The sequence below is a fragment of the Leuciscus leuciscus genome, assembly GCF_965113295.1.
Source record: "Leuciscus leuciscus genome assembly, chromosome: 1".
NCBI lineage: Eukaryota > Metazoa > Chordata > Actinopteri > Cypriniformes > Leuciscidae > Leuciscus > Leuciscus leuciscus.
In genome coordinates, this window is record NC_138725.1 from 58,843,813 (window position 1) to 58,866,079 (window position 22,267).

General features: G+C 41.2%; 1 protein-coding gene and 2 long non-coding RNA genes across 6 annotated transcripts in view; 2 read left to right on the forward strand and 1 right to left on the reverse strand.

Annotated features, from left to right (window-relative positions):
- LOC309509441 (trypsin-like) overlaps positions 1-20,945 on the forward strand; it is a 98,023-nt gene extending 77,078 nt beyond the window's left edge. For 2 of the 3 annotated variants that reach the window (XM_082184165.1, XM_082184164.1), the window contains 5 exons: positions 12,451-12,471; positions 12,577-12,745; positions 12,836-13,104; positions 13,180-13,316; positions 19,581-20,945. In XM_082184165.1, coding sequence (XP_082040291.1) covers positions 12,451-12,471; positions 12,577-12,745; positions 12,836-13,104; positions 13,180-13,316; positions 19,581-19,874 — 890 coding nt within the window. In that variant the 3' untranslated portion in view covers positions 19,875-20,945. Of the gene's footprint in view, positions 1-11,589; positions 11,733-12,450; positions 12,472-12,576; positions 12,746-12,835; positions 13,105-13,179; positions 13,317-19,580 lie in introns of those variants that run through there. The other variant, XM_082184163.1, reaches the window with a different exon arrangement.
- LOC309509689 overlaps positions 1-20,945 on the forward strand; it is a 93,829-nt gene extending 72,884 nt beyond the window's left edge. Inside the window, exon 2 of the long non-coding RNA XR_014209997.1 lies at positions 20,538-20,945. This is a non-coding gene — a long non-coding RNA (uncharacterized lncRNA). The remainder of the gene's footprint in view (positions 1-20,537) is intronic.
- LOC309509664 lies at positions 1,924-3,363 on the reverse strand. 2 transcript variants are annotated; one of them, XR_014209985.1, is made up of 3 exons: positions 3,282-3,363; positions 2,775-2,853; positions 1,924-2,487 (listed from the first exon to the last, which is right to left on the reverse strand). It is a non-coding gene; the product is annotated as an uncharacterized lncRNA (long non-coding RNA). The 2 variants fall into 2 exon arrangements; XR_014209986.1 differs by having other exon boundaries at positions 3,124-3,345.
- Positions 20,946-22,267: the final 1,322 nt, after the last annotated feature.

The following is a 22,267-nucleotide window of genomic DNA, read 5'->3' on the forward strand; positions in this document are numbered from 1 at the left end:
TGCTGTGTAGGCACACGGTAGCGAGCGAGTCATTTAGAAACAGCAAAAAACTCCAGCAAAATAAAGTCATTTTATGCAAATCCACAGCCCTTTATCTACAGATCAAGCATTATAACGTCAATGTCACATTGGAGAAAGTTTTACCGTGTATCCTGTCGTAACCGGACGACGCGCGCTGTTTGAATGCTGAACGGAATGATTGACAGCTGCAGAGTTTGAATGCTGAACGGAATGATTGACAGCTGCAGACGAGTTTGTGAACTTTAATTTAACAATGTAAATATACTACTGTCCCTCACATTAAGCTATGGAATGGCTTCAGATGACTTTGAATATATTGCTAGAAAACGTAATTAGTGCTTGACTGCTTGTCTATTTATTTTGGTTCATGACTCCCCCTTGTGCCGTAGGTCTATAAAAGAGCGCAATAATCCCAATAAGATCAAATAATCGCGATCAGACGGTTATTTAATTATCGCGACAGGCCTACCAACATGTAATATTTGCTTCTTGTACAGCAGGAATGATGGGTCTGATTGCAGAAGCCGATACACATGTCCGGTATTACTTTGTATGCAAGGTTATTCAAAATAATAGTTTATTGAGAGGATGCTGCAAGTTGGCTGTTGGCATCATCTTTTCTGACACTGACTCTCCTGTCAATGTAGTTGTCCTTCATGATCAATATTTTCACATATTTTAAGAGTCACATGTAGCGGGTGACATAAATTATATGATTCAAAATTAAGTGTCTGTATTAGTTAGCAGACTCTAATAACAAAACAGCATTTAAATTATTTACACTTTGGGCTATATATTTATATATAAACTGACAAATTGCGCACCAGAAAAATCACAGGAACGGCTACTGGAGATAGTGGATATTCACTGAAGAACACAGGAGCCAATAATGCGGTAAGTACTTTAGGCTACTTTGAATAATTTCCCCAAATAAAAGTAGGCCTTTTCAAAATAAAACAATTAAATCAACAATAGGAAAATAAAAACAACAAATAAATCACATTATTTCAATGTAAAAATAAATAAATATATATATATATATATACCCAGCTAGAAATGTTACGTTCCCAGGACGTTCTCAGAACGTCCCCACTGGTGTCAAGGACGTCGCCTAGTAACGTTCCGGGAACGTTCTGAGACGGTCGTGATGTGGAGTTCTTTAAAGGGTCGGAGGACGTTATTTTGCGGACCTTCACGGAACATTCGGGACGTTCTCGGGACGTTTAGGGGACCATGTTTTATTTGGAAATGTAATGTTTCCAGGACGTTCTCAGAACGTCCCCACTGGTGTCAAGGACGTCGCCTAGTAACGTTCCGGGAACGTTCGGAGACGGTCGTGATGTGGAGTTCTTTAAAGGGTCGGAGGACGTTATTTTGCGGACCTCCACGGAACATTCGTGACGTTATCAGAACGTTTAGGGGACCATGTTTTATTTGGAAATGTGATGTTCCCAGAACGTTCTCAGAACGTCCCCACTGGTGTCCAAACTAGAATACACTTGTTCTTGCAGAACCTTAATCAGGAATAAGCATGCACCTTTAACACATTCAAAGATAAAACACAAAGCAGGGATCCGTCATTTATTTATTTATTTTGTGTGAACAAAAACAGATTATAAATAAATTATATATATATATATATATATTTATTATTTATATATATATTAATATATAAATTATAAATTATTAATATATATATTTATAATTATAAATTAATATTAATGTGGTCATGCATAGGAAGCATATAGGCCAGTAGGTTACAGTCCAGCTTTCGTTTGGTTCTGTCTTGACCATCACCCCAAAATGGACTCAGGAGCTGAAATTAGAAGAATACACACCACAAAGGGATATAACTACAGACACTGAATTCAATCTTAAATGCATAAATAATAGTGGTAATAAATCGCGCGTATATTCTGTGTATAGTGAGCAGTGGTGCTGAGCACATTCATACAAGAAGTGACGACACCCAACATCACTTAGAGCACCTTTAAAAGTATAACATTTAAAGCCCCTTAAATTAACGAAATGACTTGAAAAAAAGATTTGTTCATTTTGATGAACGAGAACAAACAAGAGAGTCAGTAAAATTATCCGGACTTCCCATCACTAAGACTAAGCTGCACAGGTTGTTGCTGGGATCCTCTTCCACTCCTCCATAATGACATCACAGATCTGCTGGCTGTTAGACACATGGCGCTTCTCCACCTTCTGCTTCTGGAAGCCCCACAGTTGCTCATTAGGGTTCAGATCTGGAGACATACTGGCCACTCCATCACCTACACCTTTATCAAGGCAGTTGTCATCTTGGCGGTGTGTTTGGTGTCGTTATCATGCCGTTAATACCAATACTGTATGTTTGACATTAGTTGAAAGTTTTACTTACAAGTCATAGGGTTCACAGCGCCATAGAGATGTTGATCTGCTCCAACTCTGCTATTGTGCAGGCCATCAGCATGGAAGGATCTAGGAACACAACAAACCGCTTGCCAGGTTTATTTAAAGGCAAGGAAAATAGAAAGAATAACATACAGAAAATAATTTCTTAAATTAGCATAACAGAATTTATGTTTTTAGGTTTACTTATTCATATTGCTCCAACAGTGTCACTTACGTTTGGATGTCAAAACCTTCTTAAAATAAATTAAACAAATAAAATAAATAAGAAAACAGATGCATGGTGATATAACGTTAGGTGAAAAACATTGTGAGAAAATGGATTTAAAGTTATTTAATGGGCTTTCTCAGTTTACCTGTGTCTTTCTCTGGCAGCAGCTTTCTTCAGCAATGTTGCAATAGTAGAGCTTCCCCTCTGTTGTTATTTTGTTGCTGCTGAAATCACAGATCATTTGTTTATCAATATTTGTTTACCATTGAGCTAGTTTCAGCCAATTTTAGCGCTCCATGTAAGTGACGTCACCGATTAACAGCACATATGTTTCTGTTAAATAATACATACGTTTATGTTAAATAAATGAGCTCACTTCCAAGCAAAACCCTTAACAAAACTATTAAAAACATCTAATCTACATATAAGATGTGATTAAAACCGCAAACTTTCATAAACAAAAGCTCAAGAAAGTTAGCCTAACGTTACGTTACCTTTTCTGAAAACGGTTGAGATGCTAACGGATTTTTTTTCAAAGACAATAAAGCATTTCTATAAGTAAAAATTCAACAGAAGCGTGTCAATTACAAATAAGATAAATGTCAAGCACACTTGTGTGTATTATTCGTGTGATTTAAGAAACTAAACTCACCTGAAAGCAATAAAAACACCACGAGAGAGGGTTTAGCTGCTCGTCAGTTGCAGTGGTGGCCCGCCGTTTCCATGGCGACTCTATGCCCTCCAGTGTTTGAAAAAGCGTCTGGGACGTTCACGAGCATTAAAACACGTCAAAGTCACGCACGCAGCATTTACAAACATAAACATCTAGAATTAGAACATTACATAAATACAATTCGTATAAAAAAATAAATAATAATATTATTATTATTATAAAAAAAAATTGAATTATTTAATTGGAAGAGTAATTATAACAACATAAATTGATTTTGCACTAAATCCTAATTGTAATCGTATTGCCCATATAAAAGAGTTGTTTTTAATTTTCTATACTGATACTACCTCGTTCAAACTCCTTTTTTGGTTCTGGTAAAGTCCCGAATGTCCTCTTTGTAACGTTGTTGTGTGACCATATAATAACCAATATCGAACGTCCCCCTAAAGCAATAAAGGGAACGTTATTATATGACCAACAGAGGACCATGCGAGAACGTTCTGTTAACGTCCCGAATGTCCTCTTTGTAACGTTGTTGTGTGACCATATAATAACCAATATCGAACGTCCCCCTAAAGTAATAACGGGAACGTTATTATATGACCAACTGAGAACCGTACGGGAACGTTCTGTTAACGTCCCGAATATACTCTTTGTAACGTTGTTGTATGACCATATATTAACCAATATGGAACGTTCCCCTAAAGTCACATTGGGAACGTTATTATATGACCAACAGAGGACCATGCGAGAACGTTCTGTTAACGTCCCGAATGTCCTCTTTGTAACGTTTGTTATGTGACCATAAAATACCCCAAATAGAACGCCCCCCTAAAGTCATATAAGGAACCTTGAACTGCAGCACTTTCATAACCAAAAGAGGACGTTCTATGAACGTCCCTAATGTTCTGTAAAGGTTCGGAACTTTCGTTACCTTTAGACAACTTTTAGGGAACGTTCCACAAGGTCGCGAGAACGTCCCCTCCTACGTGGGTAGTCAGTTATCACTGGTTTACAGTCACCTGTTACCATCACAGTGAATTAACCCTAGTAACACCAGATTCACTGTGTATAAGATAACCCTCTCCTCAAAGAAGACTAATCACAGTTCAGTTCAATCAGTCACTGATATCAGATTTCGTTCAGTCTTATCTCGAATCCAACGATGCATCTGTTAATTCACAGTTCCATTCAGAAAAAAAAACTAAAAACATCCTTCCTGAAGAAAAGAATGAAAAACAAACTTGATGTTGTCCTCTATTGGCGTTCGATTGGGTGGCTCGCCATCAACGGAACTTTCCGATGAATTTAAAAAAAACCTGACCTATTAAAAAGCCAGAGATCGCAACAACACAAATCTGTGTTCAATTTCCCTAAGGTAAGTAATTTCCTTATATTACAATCAATATTCGCATAATACAATATTTACAATAATTTTGCATTAACTTCTCTCTCTTTTTCAGGCTCACGTTAAAGCCACGTGAACTAACAGCTCCGTGTGAGACTAATTAACTAAAAAACGATTAAACTTTTACACAGCAAAATCACATACAAATAACACAAACATCTTACTTTTTCAATAAACATTTGTAATCACAATTGTCTTGTGCTTATTTCAAAATAAACAGCAATCGAACAATAACTCACCACATCCAGTATTTCCACACGATAATAGGCTAAAGATTGACATCCACACGAACATAAAATTAACTGGATTCTTTCAACACAACTGTCTCTTCATGAAATCCAAACCGTTTTTTAGACAAAATCAACAGTTTACACCTATTTCTTTCTTTTTAGAGAATATATACTTGCTCTAGCTTATTGCTCTCCTCTCGGTTGCTTAGATCGCGCTGCTCGGGCGGAGTTTTTTAGTCTTCTCTCATTGGTGATAATGGTCAATTCTATTCTCAAGTCTTATTCGAATTATTCCTCTTCCACATTTATTTATTTTTTCCCCTTCCATTATATTTCAGTTAACAATCATATAACTATACGTTATAATTGATTTAAATATACAATTCTTATTATTAATCCTGAAATTAAGTCAGGGTTACACACGTGCTGATATAGCCACCTGACATGGCAACACAGTATGTCTCCACCACTTACAAACTTTGTCCTTACATGACATTCACTTTTATGGTCTTTCTCCCCCCTCCAAATTCAACATCGAATTCAATCAAAAGTAATGTAGAAAGTCATTGTTGATGTGAACACTGTTTTATTTGTATTATCTTTCTGATGGTTAATGGAATACCACTGGCATTATGCATAAAAGTTGTAATTAATTCCTCGTGGATAGAGTAATATTTCATATCACCTCTTCATTATTTTGTTGTTGTTGATCCTCTCTGAGGAAAGTTGTTCTTATATTATCATAAACCCTTTAACTGATTGTTTTGTCAAGTACTTTTTACTTTACTATTATTTTATTTTATTGAAGTGACGATAAAATAAAAATTTAAGTAAAACAAATGTGTGTGTTTCAATGAAAATATTTTTTTTCAGTTCAGTTTTTTCAAGTGTTTTCAGTCAGGACTACTTTGGGTAAACAAACATATTAAATATATTACAATTATTTTATATTTATTCATTGCATAATGTAATTGGTTAACACACATAACTGTTAGTGGTTTATTACATAATTAGTCCTTGTCATTTTTACCGATGTAAATAGTGAAAAAGATTGTACCATGCTCGCTGCATTGGACTATCACCAGACAAGCTACCTGGAAAAGATGCCCAATGGTTGTGCTCACTGTGTACCTAGTTAAACAGTGGAGCCAAACGCCACTTTGAAAATTGTAATGTCTTATATTAAGAATACTTGTTAAGTTGGCTAAACTTTGCTGCAAATCTGCAGAAACTTCTGCTTTATTGTCCTTGTTGCACTATAGATTACCACTGTATATCTGTATTTTGGGACTTACAGTTAAAGACCCAAGGACCAGATATGATTAATTAAGACCAGGAGTTAGAATTGCTATCAATTTAAGACAGAATTTAAGTCAGAATTATAATAAATGAAAGAAACTTTTACTGAAGATAGTTTACAGTTTCTTCAGGCAGAAGTCAGCTTCAAGACTCACAAGGAGTTTTTAGGCCGCCCTGCTTACAGTTATGTAAGAAAAAATGATGTGGACGTCGAAGATCTCAAAAATGAAGTTTATTACAGCATAGCAGTGGCAAGGTACACAAAGCACCTTTGCACCAGAATGAACCCAGAACATCCAAATCTTAAACCTTTTATCCTGTTCTTAATGTAAATTAAGTTGCTCTTGTTGCAACAGCTGTGGTCTGTATGTTAATGAAGTTGTGACACCCCATTGTCTGAGAAAGTTCTCTGTGTCCCACACCCAGTCCCATTCTACAATTGACTACCATTTGTTCAGGATGTGATCAACCCAAATGGTGAAGAAACAATATAACTTGACTTTCTTTCATCTCTATGCTAATTAAGCCATTTTGGGTATGAGCTCATTCTAAAATATATTTTGGAGTGGAATCTGGGTCGAGGCAGACTACAATTTCTTACAGTTACAAACAGCATCGCAATTATACCCTTCACCAAGGTCTAAGCTAGGTCCTTGCTTCAGATTGAATGATTCTGATTGGCTAATAAATAGATAAACAAACATTTTCCACACATAAACACATAGACTGAAGCATATCTCCATCGATTATGCAGCTGACACTCGGACACTGAATTTTGGGTTCTTTATGGTTAAAGGGATAGTTCTCCCAAAAATGAAAATTAGCCCAAGATTTACCCAATATTTTTATTACACAAAGGCATCGCTTCGCTTCAGAAGGCCTTTATTAACCCCCCGGAGCCGTGTGTGAAACACTTTTATCATGGATGGATGCACTTTGATGGACTTCAAAACAGAAACAGAAATTCACTGCCATTATAAAATTTGGAAGAGCCAGGACACCTATATGGCTTGAGGGTGAGTAAATCATTGTCACGATCTCACACACAGGAAATAGGGCGAAGATCCAATCGCAGTAAGTATGTTTATTATAGGGTAATCCAAATCGTTGTCATACAGGCAGGGGTCAAACTCCATATAATCAATCCAATAAACAAGAAACAAGAACAGGCTAGGATAGAGCTGAAACAGACCTCAAAGTGGTGGACAATATACAAGGACTCTGTGACACATACTAAAACAGACAGGGTTATATACACAGGGAAATGACAATGCTAATGGGGAACAGGCTGAGTGCAATGATCAGTGATAAGGGACAGCTGAGTGCAATGAAAAGACAGGGATCATGGGGAATGTAGTTCAAGAGTGTGATGGACACCGTGGGGAAGGAGGACATCTAGTGGTGACCCAAGGAACATAAACCAGACACTGTGACATAACCCCCCCTCTACGGAGAGGCTACCAGACGCTCCAAGACGTGCCAGACAAACAAGAGTCCAGGCGGGAGGTGGACTGGTGGAGGATCAGGGGAAGGGATGGGGGGCCAGGTCCATGGAGGGAAACGGGGACAGGGAGTGACAGTTCATCTGGCGGCCAGGGCGGAGACGACAGTCCATCGGGCGGCCAGGGCAGAGCAGACAGTCCCTCGGGCGGCCAGGGCAGAGCAGACAGTCCATCGGGCGGCCACGGCGGAGACTTTCCCTCGGGCGGCCAGGGCGGAGACTTTCCCTCGGGCGGCCAGGGCGGAGACTTTCCCTCGGGCGGCCAAGGCACAGGAACAGGCACCACCGGCTCAGGAACAGACACCACCGGCTCAGGAACAGACACCACCGGCTCAGGAACAGGAACAGACACCACCGGCTCAGGAACAGGAACAGACACCACCGGCTCAGGAACAGGAACAGACACCACCGGCTCAGGAACAGACACCACCGGCTCAGGAGCCACAGGTTCGGCGTCGGTCATCCTCTCCAAAAGCACAGGCTCGGCAGACGTGACGTGAACAGGCTCTGCGGTGGCCATCCTGTCCGAAGACACAAGCTCGGCAGGCGTGACGTGAACAGGCTCGGCGGCGGCCATCTTGTCCGAAGACACAGGCTCGGCGGCGGCCCTCTTGTCCGAAAACCCAGGCTCGGCTGGCATGACGTGAACAGGCTCGGCGGAGGCCATCCTGTCCGAAGACACAGGCTCTGGATCGGCAGACGTGCCAGGTCGCTGGGGTGGCGCCGGCAGGGCGAGCAGCTTGGGCGGGGCCGGTAGGGCGAGCAGCTTGGGCGGGACTGGCAGAGCGAGCAGCTCGGGCGAGACCGGCAGGGCAGGGTACCAGGGCGACGCGTCAGGGATGGCAGTCACCTCCGGGATGGCCTCCGGGTTAGGAGCCACCGGACAGGTCATTGAGGGGGCCTTTCTCCTCCTCCTCCGTCTCCGGACCTCCGGACCACCGGAACTGGGACCACCGGAACAGTTACGGAGGGAGCCTTTCCCCTCCTCCTGTGTCTTGGAGCCACCGGACTCTGGACCACCGGCACAGGGACCACCGAACTCGGGACCACTGGGCTAAACCCTAGCTCAGATCTGGAACCGCTGGACAGTTCGGGCTCGGGGCTGAAAAAAAACCGAAGCGGAGAGTGGTGTTGGGGTCCATATCCACCACCTCCTCCCCTGCGGCCTCCACGGGTCCCACGAAAAATGACTAGACGGGTTCCCTTAAACAAATCTATCCTCTCCCGTTCGGTGGCTGGGGAAGAGAAGTCTGAAAACATACTGCTGGATCTTTGTGGTGACGGAGTCCTTCTGTCACGATCTCACACACAGGAAATAGGGTGAAGATCCAATCGCAGTAAGTATGTTTATTATAGGGTAATCCAAATCGTTGTCATACAGGCAGGGGTCAAACTCCATATAATCAATCCAAGAAACAAGAAACAAGAAACAAGAAACAAGAAACAAGAAACAAGAAACAAGAAACAAGAAAAGGCTAGGATAGAGCTGAAACAGACCTCAAAGTGGTGTACAATATACAAGGACTCTGTGACACATACTAAAACAGACAGGGTTATATACACAGGGAAATGACAATGCTAATGGGGAACAGGCTGAGTGCAATGATCAGTGATAAGGGACAGCTGAGTGCAATGAAAAGACAGGGATCATGGGGAATGTAGTTCAAGAGTGTGATGGACACCGTGGGGAAGGAGGACATCTAGTGGTGACCCAAGGAACATAAACCAGACACTGTGACAATCATGGGCTAATTTTCATTTTTGGGTGAACAATCCCTTTAAATATACACTACTGTTCAAATGTGAATTAAAGGAATAGTTCACTTCAAAATGAAAATTCTGTCATCATTTACTCACCCTCAAGTTGTTTCAAACCTGTATTCATTTATTTCTTCTGTTGAACACAAAGGAAGATATTTTGAAGAATGTTGGTAACCAAACAGTTGATGGGCCCAACCACAGTATATATTTCAATGGGGGCCATCAACTGTTTGAATGATAGTGTAAAATAAATATGTCTTTATGATTGATACCAGCACGGTAAAATAATAATAATTGCATCACAATAAGTGTATTGTGATTGTCACTAACATTTTAATAACTAAACTGAATTTTATTAGGTTTAGTGACAAGTGACAACATGTTACAATGTTTACATGGTACAATTTCTGGTAAGCTACGCTTTTTTTATTATTTCAATTCAATTAAATTATTGTGATTTGATTTAATATTGACTCATTTGGATAAATATTAGGTACACAAGATAGCCGTTAATTTTTCTCAAGAAAAAAACAACTCACCTAATGCTGTAAACATACAGAGAGCCCTATCAGCTGGCAGTATTATTTAAGGTTAAAAAGAACTCAAATTAAATATAATGCGTTTTAAAAAAAATGATAATAACAACTTTATTTAATGATATACGTAAAAATATAATAAATATGTAATATAGTACACATATTTAGCTAAATACTCTCTATAGCTCTTTTTTTTCTAGCCAACTAACCTGTATAACCTATTATGGTCATTAAATGGCTTTTCTGAGGTAATTGTTATGTGATGTAATTGTTCTCCAGCTGTTTTACTGACCCCTTTGTTTGATTGATTGGACGATATAATGTATGAGGAATATACATTTCGGTAAGTTGTAGGCTACTGTATCTTTCAACAGAGTTCATTCGTGTTACTATTAACTAGTAGGCTAGAGATGATCGGGTCACGTGCCGCAAGGGATCTGTCACGTAACATTTACAAGCGCCAAAACGGTATTGTTTGAATTTCGTAATAAAATTGACAGAATCTGAGAGTTGAGATTCTTTTATATCATAAAGTAACCTGCTCTGTCTGTCTAGTCTGTCGGTCTCTGTGTCCTCTTTGCTTCGCGATTTTTCTGTGCGTGAGAAAAAGGAAGTGTGGCTTGAGAGCGTGTGAAAAGTGTCAATTGCGTGAGTCTCACGGTGAATGCGTGAGGGTTGACAGCTCTGTGATTGTACATTTCATTACCTCTCACATACATACTTTTAATGCCATGACATCGTCATCATCTCCTATGGCTCAAGGTCATGCTTTCCAAGAAACGTTCATGTTTGTCCTAAAACCGGTAAATCTAGATAATCAACAAAGATAACTAACAATAAAAGTAGGCCAACTCATTTTACACAACATTGATGGAGCAAGTCAGTATATCTATGAAATATTTTTTTTGATAATTTTCATGTTTTTATACTGTTTGGGACTCTTCTTTCATACATCCTCTATTCCCCCAATAAACTCACTAGACACTAACTTTCATCTTTGAACACAATATAAGTACGTTCCTTATGGTTAAATATACACTACTGTTCAAATGTGAATTAATAAAATAGTTAAAATACTACATTTAAACACAGCTTTGCCATTACATTTTAAAAGATATTAAACATTTAATTTAAATAATAATATTTTACAATATTACTGATATTTTTGATCAAATTAATTCTGCCTGGTTGAAAACCTTTTGAACGGTACTGTAAAAAAATATGATTGATACCAGCACAAATTAATTTCAAAATGATAAAAGGGGAGGAGATGAAGATTCTTAGACTCTCTGGTTAAGTTGATTGTTTATTTCATGTGTCAGGAAGAGACAGAGGCAGACAGAGAGGTTTAATAGAGAACAACTAGCAAAGAAAATGGAAGACTTTTGTGAATTTATGACATTGTAGATCTACTCCATCCAGAATGCTGTTATTTGTTCCTAAACTGAAGCAACATCATGGAAATCAAAGTAGAGACACCTGAAATGACAGGTGACTGGGGCGTGTACTGTAAATACTGAGAATAAGGCCTTTGAAAAAAGATGGGGGTGGCTGAGAACTAAATAAATATGACAGCACCTGATTTACATCTCATTAGAGAGCTGAGAGATGAGCAGACAGCAGACAGCAGTCAGAACAGAGCAAGTATGAAGTTTAACACTGCTGTTGTCGGAACAATACTTCTCAACATAGCAGGTAAGATCTTACTAAGTCCATAAGTGTAAGCTTAATGTTTAAATGGTTTAATAATGACAAGCCAATTGAATTCCTCTTGCTAAGGACCTTTGTAACTCTCCCACCCTGATACCTGAAATGGCTGTAGGCCTACTACAAACACACTTTTGTAACATTATACGCTACCGTTCAAAAGTTTGTGTTCAGTAATAAATTTTGTTTTTGTAAAGAAATTAAAGAAATTATCACTTATATTCAGCAAGGATGCATTTAATTGAAGTGACAGTAAAGACATGTAGGCCTACGTAGCAAAAGCTTTCTATTTCAGATAAATTCGGTTCTTTTCAACTTTCTATTCATTAAAGAATCCTGAAAAATGGCCACAACTGTTTTCAACATTGATAATAATTATATTTATTTGGGCAACAAATAAGCATATTAGACTGTAGTGTTGGGGTACTCGTGTAGTTTAATTTAATTAGTTTAATTTTAAAAATAATGTGTTACTTTACTAGTTAGTTGAAAAAAAAGTAATCTGATTACCTGTAATGCGTTACACCCAACACTGATTTTAACAACATGGCTATAATTCATGTGAAAGTATTATCTTGATTCATGCCAATGTTATGTGCCAACACATTTATGTAAAAGGTGAAACAGTGAGGTTGTGGGTAACACAAACCAGTTCATCAGCTTTGTAAGTGTTTATCTAAATATATGGTCTCTGTCTCCCTCATAGGTTCTCTCTGCCAGTTAGATGGTAAGTTGTCATAGTCTTAATGACCATAACAATCTTGTTCCACATATTTTGTATGCTTTTGGGCATTTTAGTTGAGAATTCCCTCACTTCCTTTCCTATAATCAGTATGTGGTCAAGCTCCCCTCAACACCAAGATTGTTGGAGGACAGGCTGCAGCGGCAGGGTCTTGGCCGTGGCAAGTCAGCCTTCAAAGTGCCAGCTTCGGTGGCCATTTCTGTGGCGGGAGTCTAATCAATAAAGACTGGGTTTTGTCTGCAGCTCACTGCTTCCAAAGGTATGAACTTGACGCTTAAATACAATACAACTCAAGACACAATTATACATTTATCATAGTGGAATTAAAACTGAGTTTGCCTATTCACAGCTCCTCCTTGGGTACCATTAATATCTACCTAGGACGTCTGAGCCAGTCAGGCTCAAACTCTTATGAGCAATCCAGGACAGCGAGTCAAGTCATTACCCATCCTAACTATAACAATCCAAGCAATGACAACGATATAGCACTGCTCCAGCTCTCCTCTTCTGTGACTTTCTCTGATTATATTCAGCCAGTCTGTCTGGCTGCTGCTGGTAGTGTAATTGCTGCAGGTACAGAGAGCTGGGTCACTGGATGGGGCGTGTTACAAGAAGGGAGTGAGTAAATATTTACTTGCAAATACTGTAAAGCTCAGCAACTGGCCATTAAAATGGTCCTCTGATCTGTCACAGGCAACCAGATTCCTGACATACTGCAGGAGGTGATGATACCAATTGTGAGCAACAGTGACTGTAATAATGATTATGGTGGCATCACAAGCAATATGATTTGTGCAGGATTAACTCAGGGAGGGAAAGATTCATGTCAGGTAAGACTTTTTTAATTTACAAAAATATGAACATTTAACATTTTTTGGGGGGTCCCCTGCACTGAACTGTACATTACCTATCAAGGTTGCGAGATCTGAGTAACAAAATTAGCCCAATGATTCAGTCCAAACATCAAAACTCAAAATATGCCACTCTCACATCTGTCTCTCATCTCTCAGTCACTGATATACATTACATTACACATAATTTAACCACTGAATATGCTAGTAGTATCCTTTGATTTCATAAAGGAGCTCACACCATTTGCATACTTTGCATACCCTTTGTCAGCTTAAAGTTGGAATAAAACAGAAGTAGTGATCATCTTTTCTTCCCTATTGTGGCATATATCCGAGTGAAACGGCTTCTCAAATAGAAAAAATCGAGTTTTTTTTAATTATTATTTATATTATTTATCTCTATTATTTTATTTACCTCTATATTACTGGGATTTTAACAATAATATAAATTAGCACATTCTTCACATTCTCTTGAGTCTTGCTTAAATACAAAATAACTGCAGTGCATGCAAATACAATTAAAACATTACAATAGAATCCATTGGGTGTCTCTGCTGACCTCTTGTGGAAACATAATAATATAACATGACATTTCATGACTATTGCCACTAGATAGCCTTAAAGGGATAGTTCAACAAAAAAATTAAATTAGCCCATGATTTGAAGAGTTCAGATGCAAAAACCTCTAAGTGCCATCTGAAATTTTCTTCTAGAATGATCATTTTTATCAAGCTCGTATATTTAAGTTCAGTAATTTCACTTAAATGGCAATAAATAGGTTCCATTGCCATTTAAGTGAAATTACTGAACTTAAATATATGAACTTGATAAAAATGATCATTCTAGAAGAAAATTTCAGATGGCACTTAGAGGCTTTTGCATCTGAACTCTTCATTTACTCCACTAAAGTACTACCCTCAAGCCATCCTAGGTGTAAATGACTTTCCTCTTTCAGACGAATACAATTGGAGTTATAGGCTATTAAAAATGTTTTATAGGCTATTTATCTGAAGCGAAGCAATGTGTTTATGTTAGAAAAATATCCATATTTAAAACTTTATAAACTAAAATAACTAGCTTCCGACAGACGGCCGTACGCATCGAATTATGATGAAAGAGTAACCCATACCCTCAGGGCCTTTTCTATTGCTCTAACACTAGTGGCTGGGAGAACGAAACTGGGACCGGGACTGGCGGATTAATGCGTGCATGAAATACAGGTTTAATCTTTGACACATGAAAGGCGGAATGAATTCTCCTGTACGCAGGAGGAAGTTTGAGTCGGACTGCCACCGGACTAATGATCTTGGTGACAGGAAATGGGCCGATGAATTTGGGAGCAAGTTTATTAGAAACGGAGCGGAGAGGAATGTTCTTGGTTGAAAGCCACACTTTTTGACCAACAACGTATACGGGAGGCTTCGACCGGTGGCGATCGGCCTTAGCCTTGGTGCACGCCCCCACTTGGAGAAGAGTCTCACGGGCTCTAGTCCAAGTGTGGCGACACCTCTGGACGAAGGCGTGAGCGGAGGGAACCGCGACTTCGGATTCCGTACTAGCAAAAACTGGTGGCTGGTAACCTAAACTACATTCAAACGGAGTAAGGCCCGTGGATGACACTGGTAATGAATTGTGGGCGTACTCCACCATGGAAAGTTGTTGGCTCCAGGAGGAAGGATTCTTGGAAACCAAACATCGCAACACTCTCTCCAGATCTTGGTTGGCTCTCTCCGTTTGACCATTGCTTTGGGGATGGAACCCCGAAGAGAGACTGACAGTCGCCCCCAGTAACTTACAAAATTCTTGCCAAAATTTGGACACAAATTGGGGTCCCCTGTCGGAAACCACGTCCATCGGGAGGCCATGTAAGCGAAAGACGTGATCTACGACAGTTACCGCTGTCTCCTTGGCTGAGGGTAATTTGAGAGGGTCAAATTTGGCTGAGGGTCGCCTTCGAGAACCGGTCTACGACAGTCAAAACGACCGTCTTGCCCTGGGAGGGCGGGAGGGCGGTAATGAAATCTAGCGCAATGTGGGACCAGGGTCTCGAAGGGACAGACAGCGGTTGGAGTAACCCATCCGAGGGTCGATTGGAAGTCTTACCAGTGGCACAAACCGAGCAAGCCAAAACAAAACTGCGGATGTCGCGAGCCATTAATGGCCACCAGAATCGTTGCTTCACCAAAAAACTGGTGCGATTTACTCCTGGATGACACGCTATGCTGGAACAATGACCCCACTGAATGACGTCGGACCGACACCCCTCTGGCACAAACAAACGATTCGGTGGGCAATCGGGCGGAGGCGTTACCCCTTCTAAGGCCTTCATGACCCTCGATTCGACCTCCCATCTGAGAGTGGAGACCACTAATGTCTCGGGTAAAATACACTCGGGAGTAGACGGGCGTTCGGATTGGTCAAAAATACGAGATAAGGAATCGGGTTTGATGTTCTTGGAACCCGGGCGGTACGAAAGAGAAAAGTCAAAACGTCCGGAAAAAAAGTGCCCACCGAGCCTGCCTAGAGTTGAGTCTTTTGGCGGTTCTGATATATTCTAGGTTCTTATGATCGGTCCATACAATAAAAGGTACCCCTGACCCTTCTAACCAGTGACGCCACTCCTCCAGCGCTAACTTGACTGCCAACAATTCTCTGTTACCAATGTCATAGTTACGCTCGGCAGGTGATAAACGATGAGACAAAAACGCGCAAGGATGCATCTTGTCGTCTGTGGAAGAACGTTGGGAAAGAACCGCTCTTACCCCCACCTCTGACGCGTCGACCTCCACCACGAACTGACGTGATGGATCAGGGGCAACGAGGATGGGAGCCGAAACAAAGCGACTCTTGAGTTTGGCGAATACAGCCTCCGCTGTATCGGACCACCTGAACGTCGTTCTGGGGGAGGTCAAGGCAGTCAGAGGTGCGGCTAGTTGGCTGAAATTGCGAATAAAACGCCGATAGAAATTGGCAAACCCCAGAAACCTCTGTAGGGCCTTACGGGAATCTGGACTTGGCCAATCAATCACAGCCTTAACCTTGTCAGGATCCATACGCACTCCCTCAGACGAGATGATGTACCCTAGAAAAGGAACAGACTGTGCATGAAAAACGCATTTCTCCGCCTTGACAAAAAGCCCATTCTCTAGCAACCTCTGAAGCACTCGTCTGACGTGCTGAACGTGTTCCTGGAGAGAAGATGAAAAAATCAATATGTCGTCCAGGTAGACATATATGAACTGGTCAACCATATCTCTCAGCACGTCATTGACGAGTGCCTGGAAGACCGCTGGGGAGTTGGACAGCCCGAACGGCATGACCAAATATTCAAAGTGCCCCCTGGGGGTATTGAACGCGGTCTTCCATTCATCACCCTTCCTTATGCGAACCAAATGATAAGTGTTACGTAAATCCAATTTTGTGAAGATGGATGCTCCCTGTAACCGCTCGAAGGCTGAAGACATCAACGGCAAAGGATAAGTATTCTTTACCGTGATGTTGTTCAACCCTCGGTAATCAATGCACGGTCGCAGAGATCCATCCTTCTTCCCCACAAAAAAGAACCCCGCCCCCGCTGGAGCTGAGGAAGGTCTAATGAATTTGGATGCTAGAGAATCAGAAATATATTTCTCCATAGCCTCCCTCTCTGGAACAGAAAGTGAATATAACTTGCCTTTAGGCGGAGACTCACCTGGCACTAAGTCTATGGCACAGTCATAGGGACGATGTGGAGGAAGAGAAGCAGCACGAGACTTACTGAACACTTCTCTCAGGTCCTGGTACTCCCCGGGCACGTTAGACAAATTCACAGCCTCCTCCTGGAATACAGACACAGGTACAGACGAACACGCAGACACTAGACATGACTCATGACACGTATTACTCCACATGGAAACAGAGTTGTGACCCCAATCGATTCTGGGATTGTGTTATGTAAGCCAGGGATGACCGAGTACAACATGTGCGAGGGGTGAGTTCATGAGGAGGAATGATATTGTCTCAGTGTGGTTGCCAGAAGTGATGAGAGTGATAGGTTCAGTAGTGTGTGAAATGTTAGGAAGTTGTTGTCCATTTAGAGCCTTGACAGAAATCTTGTACGGAAGAGGGGAAACCGGGATGTGAAGACGGTGAGCCAGTTCTGAGTCCATAAAATTACCTTCTGCCCCCGAATCCAGTAAAGCCTTGGTGTCGTGTGTGTGGGTTGCCCACCTTAGTCTTACCGGAAGGAGAGTAGATGATGATGGTGATGATGAGGTCTTCTCGGCGGAGATCCCACCCGATAGTAGCCTCATTGTTACTACCGGGCTTGATCTTTTAACGGGCACGAATGGATGAAGTGGCCCGCCTTCCCGCAATATAGGCACAGTCCTTGGGATCTCCGCCGTTCTCTCTCCTCCCGGGAAAGCCGAGCTCTACCCACCTGCATGGGCTCGGGATCACAAACGGAATTGACCGTGTCCAGATTCTCAGAGCGCAGGGTCTCCGTGCCACGAAACGGAGGGTTCTGTTGGAAGCGACCCATTCTGCTCAGCCGAGCATCAACTCGTAACGCCAACTCAATAAGTCCATTTAGACTGCGAGGAAGGTCCAGCATATAAATCTCCCTCTGGACACGGTCAGCCAACCCATGCAGGAATCTATCCCACTGCGCCTCCTCGTTCCATCGGCACTCTGCGGCCAGGGTGCGGAACCGGATGGAATATTCCGACACCGAGCCGTTACCTTGGCGGAGATCGGCGAGTAGTCTGGCCGCCTCCCTACCCGCCACCGCACGATCGAAGACCCTTCTCATCTCCTCGGAGAGTGCCTGGAACGAGGCGCAGCATGGGTCCTTATTCTCCCACACCGCCATTCCCCAGAGAGCCGCTTTGCCGGACAGCAACGTCAGTACAAATGCCACCTTGGTCTGTTCTTGACTGAACGTCAGTGGCTGTAATGAAAAGTGCATAGAACATCGGGTCAAAAATGCTCTGCAAAACTCCGGTTCACCTGCATATCCCTCTGGTGTTGGTAGTCTCGGTTCACGCTGCTGGGGCGGCTCCGGTGGATTGGGCTGAACGGGCGGTGTGGGCGGCGCAGTGGGAACTCTTAGCTGTTGGAGTTGTTGGGTGAGCTCGGACACCTGCGTCACAAGCGCTTGAACCGCCCGTCCTGTGTTGGAGATGCTCTCCTCTTGGGTGTCCATTCTCGCGATGCTTCGAGCTGCAAACTCGTCCCAAGTCGTGGCGCCTGCTACATCCATAATATGGTCAGATCGTTCTGTAACGGATGACAGAACAGGATGTAAATGCAATAACGCTCTTTATTGGAAAACACACAATGGTCAGGATACAGAGCACAGATGGTCGCCAACACAGCGGGACAGGCGGGCGGACACAAACGCTGATGGGATGGTGACGCAGGGACCTCGGTGGGCAACAGGTGCTGGTGCTGTAGTCCTGTGATGATCCCTCGTGACGGTGCTCTGGTGCAGTGAATGATTCCTCGTGGTGGTGCTCGGTAATCCAGTGCAGAGTGCAGGTAATCCAGCGAAGACACGACACGGGAACTCAATACAACATGGGGAACACATGAACAGGCTCGGGAAACACACCGGGAAACCACAACGATCTGACAACATGAGACACCAGTTACTGAACATATAAAGGGACAAACAATTGGATCCAGCTGGCGCTACTGATCACTGATGATCAGTGACCACGCCCACAGACACACACACACACACACAACAGCACGTCAGACGAGAGAGAGACAGTGAATTCATAAACCGTGACAAGGTTATGCTCCTTGTCATTGCCCCGGCCTAATATACAACCATCTGTAAGCGTTCTGCTTCTGTAAAACTTCGATCAGCGTTGAGTTCCCTTCTAAAGGAAATGTCTACGTTATGTATGTAACCCTGTATTCCCTGAGAAGGGAACGAGATGCTGTGCAGCCATACTTCGAGGATGCCTGCGTGTCTTCCTTTAGACAATAGGAATCTGATCACGTGTACTACACCTTGTGACATCATCGCACTGTGTCTGTCAATAGCTTAGTTTCACACGTGCCTCAGACACCGGGTTCAGCGGAGACGCGTCCCCATAGCATCATCAACGCAGCATCTCGTTCCCATCTCAGGGAACCGGGTCACATACGTAACAGACATTTATACAATAAAAAAAATAAGTGTCAATTTTGATTTCATAGTGACTATATAACTGTATATTTTCAGATGTATAAATGTTGTGTTTATCAATGCAGGGAGACTCTGGAGGTCCATTGGTAAGTAAGAACAGCCGCCAGTGGATTCAGTGTGGCATTGTGAGTTTTGGTCAAGGATGTGCACAACCCAACTCTCCCGGTGTGTACACCAGAGTGTCTCAATATCAGGATTGGATCAACTCTTACATGGACAGCAACCAGACTGGATTTATTAAATTAAGTTCCAGTGGATTCAGAAGCTCACCTGACCTGCTTTTATTTTCCATTTCTCTCACATTCTCCATTATTCCTTTCATATGCTCCCTATATCTCTCTTCAGAGAAATTGTTTTAATGATTATTCTCAGGGTTTTATGATTAAGAGGACAATTGTGCTGTACAAGTTCTCGGAAACTCTCAGAAAGAGATATTGTCATTTATTCTTTACCTTAATTTTTTTTATTATTGTTGGAAAGCTACACTTATTGTGTTGTTACAAAAGATTGTGCACTAATGAAGTTCGGCAAACATGTGCCCTCAGAGTGTTTGAATAATGAGGGTGCGGTTTATGACATTTAGCCTAAAAAATGAAACATACATAATGCCTGCAATTATAATGCATATCTAATTATTTTCCTAACTTTGGGTCAGAACTGATATTTATTAGGGGCTATATGTAAGAACTGTCATGTATTAATAGTTTTTTTTTATTGTGTGAACAGCTTGTAACTAAACTTAAAAAAAATTAAATAATAATAATTCCTCGACTTCCTAAATTGTCTATGAAAGCCTATGCTGATTTTTCTGTGACGGACTCGTGCCGGATTCGCCAGGAAAATCCAAAGTGATGCATATAAGCGTGAATTATATTCCATTAAGTGTCAAATGAATACAATATTCAGGATAATTCTGAAAGAGCTGTTTTGTACTGTATTGTCAATGTCCCATGATACAAAGGGATTAATTCAAACTATAGTCTCACATAGCCAATCTATAGTCTCAAATACATTCAACAGAGGTGTCCTGCCTTATACTGAGATTTCACCGGATTCCCTGAAATATTTCACAATATTATGTATGGTAGATTCTGAAAGACCTAACATTTTGTCAATCTAGCATTGAGAAATGTGATTTTTAATTGTTTGACAATTCTCTCATGAAATTTGGCACAGGGTTGTAGGCCATGAGTCATGCTTGCAAAAATAGAGCCTTTGGCTGATGCTCCATTTATACCCAAACATGATACCCTCACCAATTACCAGTTCACCTGCTTATTGTAGACTGTTTCAAACCCATTCATCTTGGATGTTCTGTAAACTTATCATCTTTATTTTACAAAATGTCCCAACTTCTATGGAAATGTAGTATATCAGGTATAAATGTGTGATAATTGGATGTTATTAAAAAATAAACTTTATTTTCTCTTTGTTGCTCTATTCTTAAAACTAAACCTTATAAACATTGTACCAACTAGTTAGTTCCACAAGAGATATATTTTGTATTTATTTTTTAATCGGGCAACCAAGCCTGGTCTCCTATATAACAGATAAAAACCTATGAATATCTATAAAGCAAATATTGAATGAATAATTACTGATGAGATAAGCAGTGTTGTATACATTTTACATGAACATTAGATGATTCAGCTACTAAAATCAATCAGCTGCTTTTATTACTCTAGTCTAGTCTAGACTACTAGATTATAAAATGGCCACCAGGAGGCGCCATTTACTGTACTTCTCAGACCTTCACAGACGCTCCTGTACCAATCCCTCCTTCACAACATGAGAAGAGGAACGCCTGCTGAACTAGAGTGATTTAAAATCAAACACAAATATAGATTCCGTTTTAGCAGTAGTCGCCTAGAATACAAGTCCATTAAAGGCACACTATGTAGTTTCCGTTTTTCCCAAACACCCTAGAGTCGCTGTGGAGTAGGCCTACTTGTATTTAACGTTACTGTCGTAAATACCACTCACGCAGAGCCGTCTCCCGTCTCTGCACTCTTACTTTTGGAAGTATGACCAACATAAGAATTTTCACCGGAAAATGTCATCTGAACATGTAACATCCACTTTTGTTCTGACCAACTAAGGGAAAAAAGCATTGCTGTAAATCGAGCTGATTAAATCTAACGATCGCTTATCATTATACTTTGTTCTCAAATTGTTAATGTTAACAACATCAGCATTGCGTGACTACATTTAATACCCTTTCGATTTGTATCCTTGTTTTCGCATGGGTCGGTTGCAGTCTCTTTTTTTCTGTAGCCACTCCGAAGTCCAAAGTCTTTTGCATTTTACAAGGGTGAATCTCCAGTTGTCACTGATTGCCGTTTGAACCTTTCTGGATCCGCCATCAAATTGATAAGTTTAATTACATCAAGTGCTGTGAGAAAAGGCTATAAATCTCCACCTCCAGCATCCTCACACTCATAGCCTAGCCGAGACACTTTCTTTATGTGTACAGATGTGACGTAATGACGCAAATACATGCTCCAATTTCCCGTGGAAATCCACCAGTACCACTGGAATTAAAAACATTATTACAAGTTTACCGTTTTGAATCAAGCGAGCTAAGGCAAGCAGATAGTTTTGAACTAGTTTGAGCACTGGATAAGTACGTGCTAAAAAAAATATTTTGGATAATTTTTAAGCCCAAAAAAGTTACGGACTGGAGCTTTAAATAAAAAAACAACTGAACGAATGATACACAGATTAAAAAAGCCAAGTTTTTATTTCCGTTTTT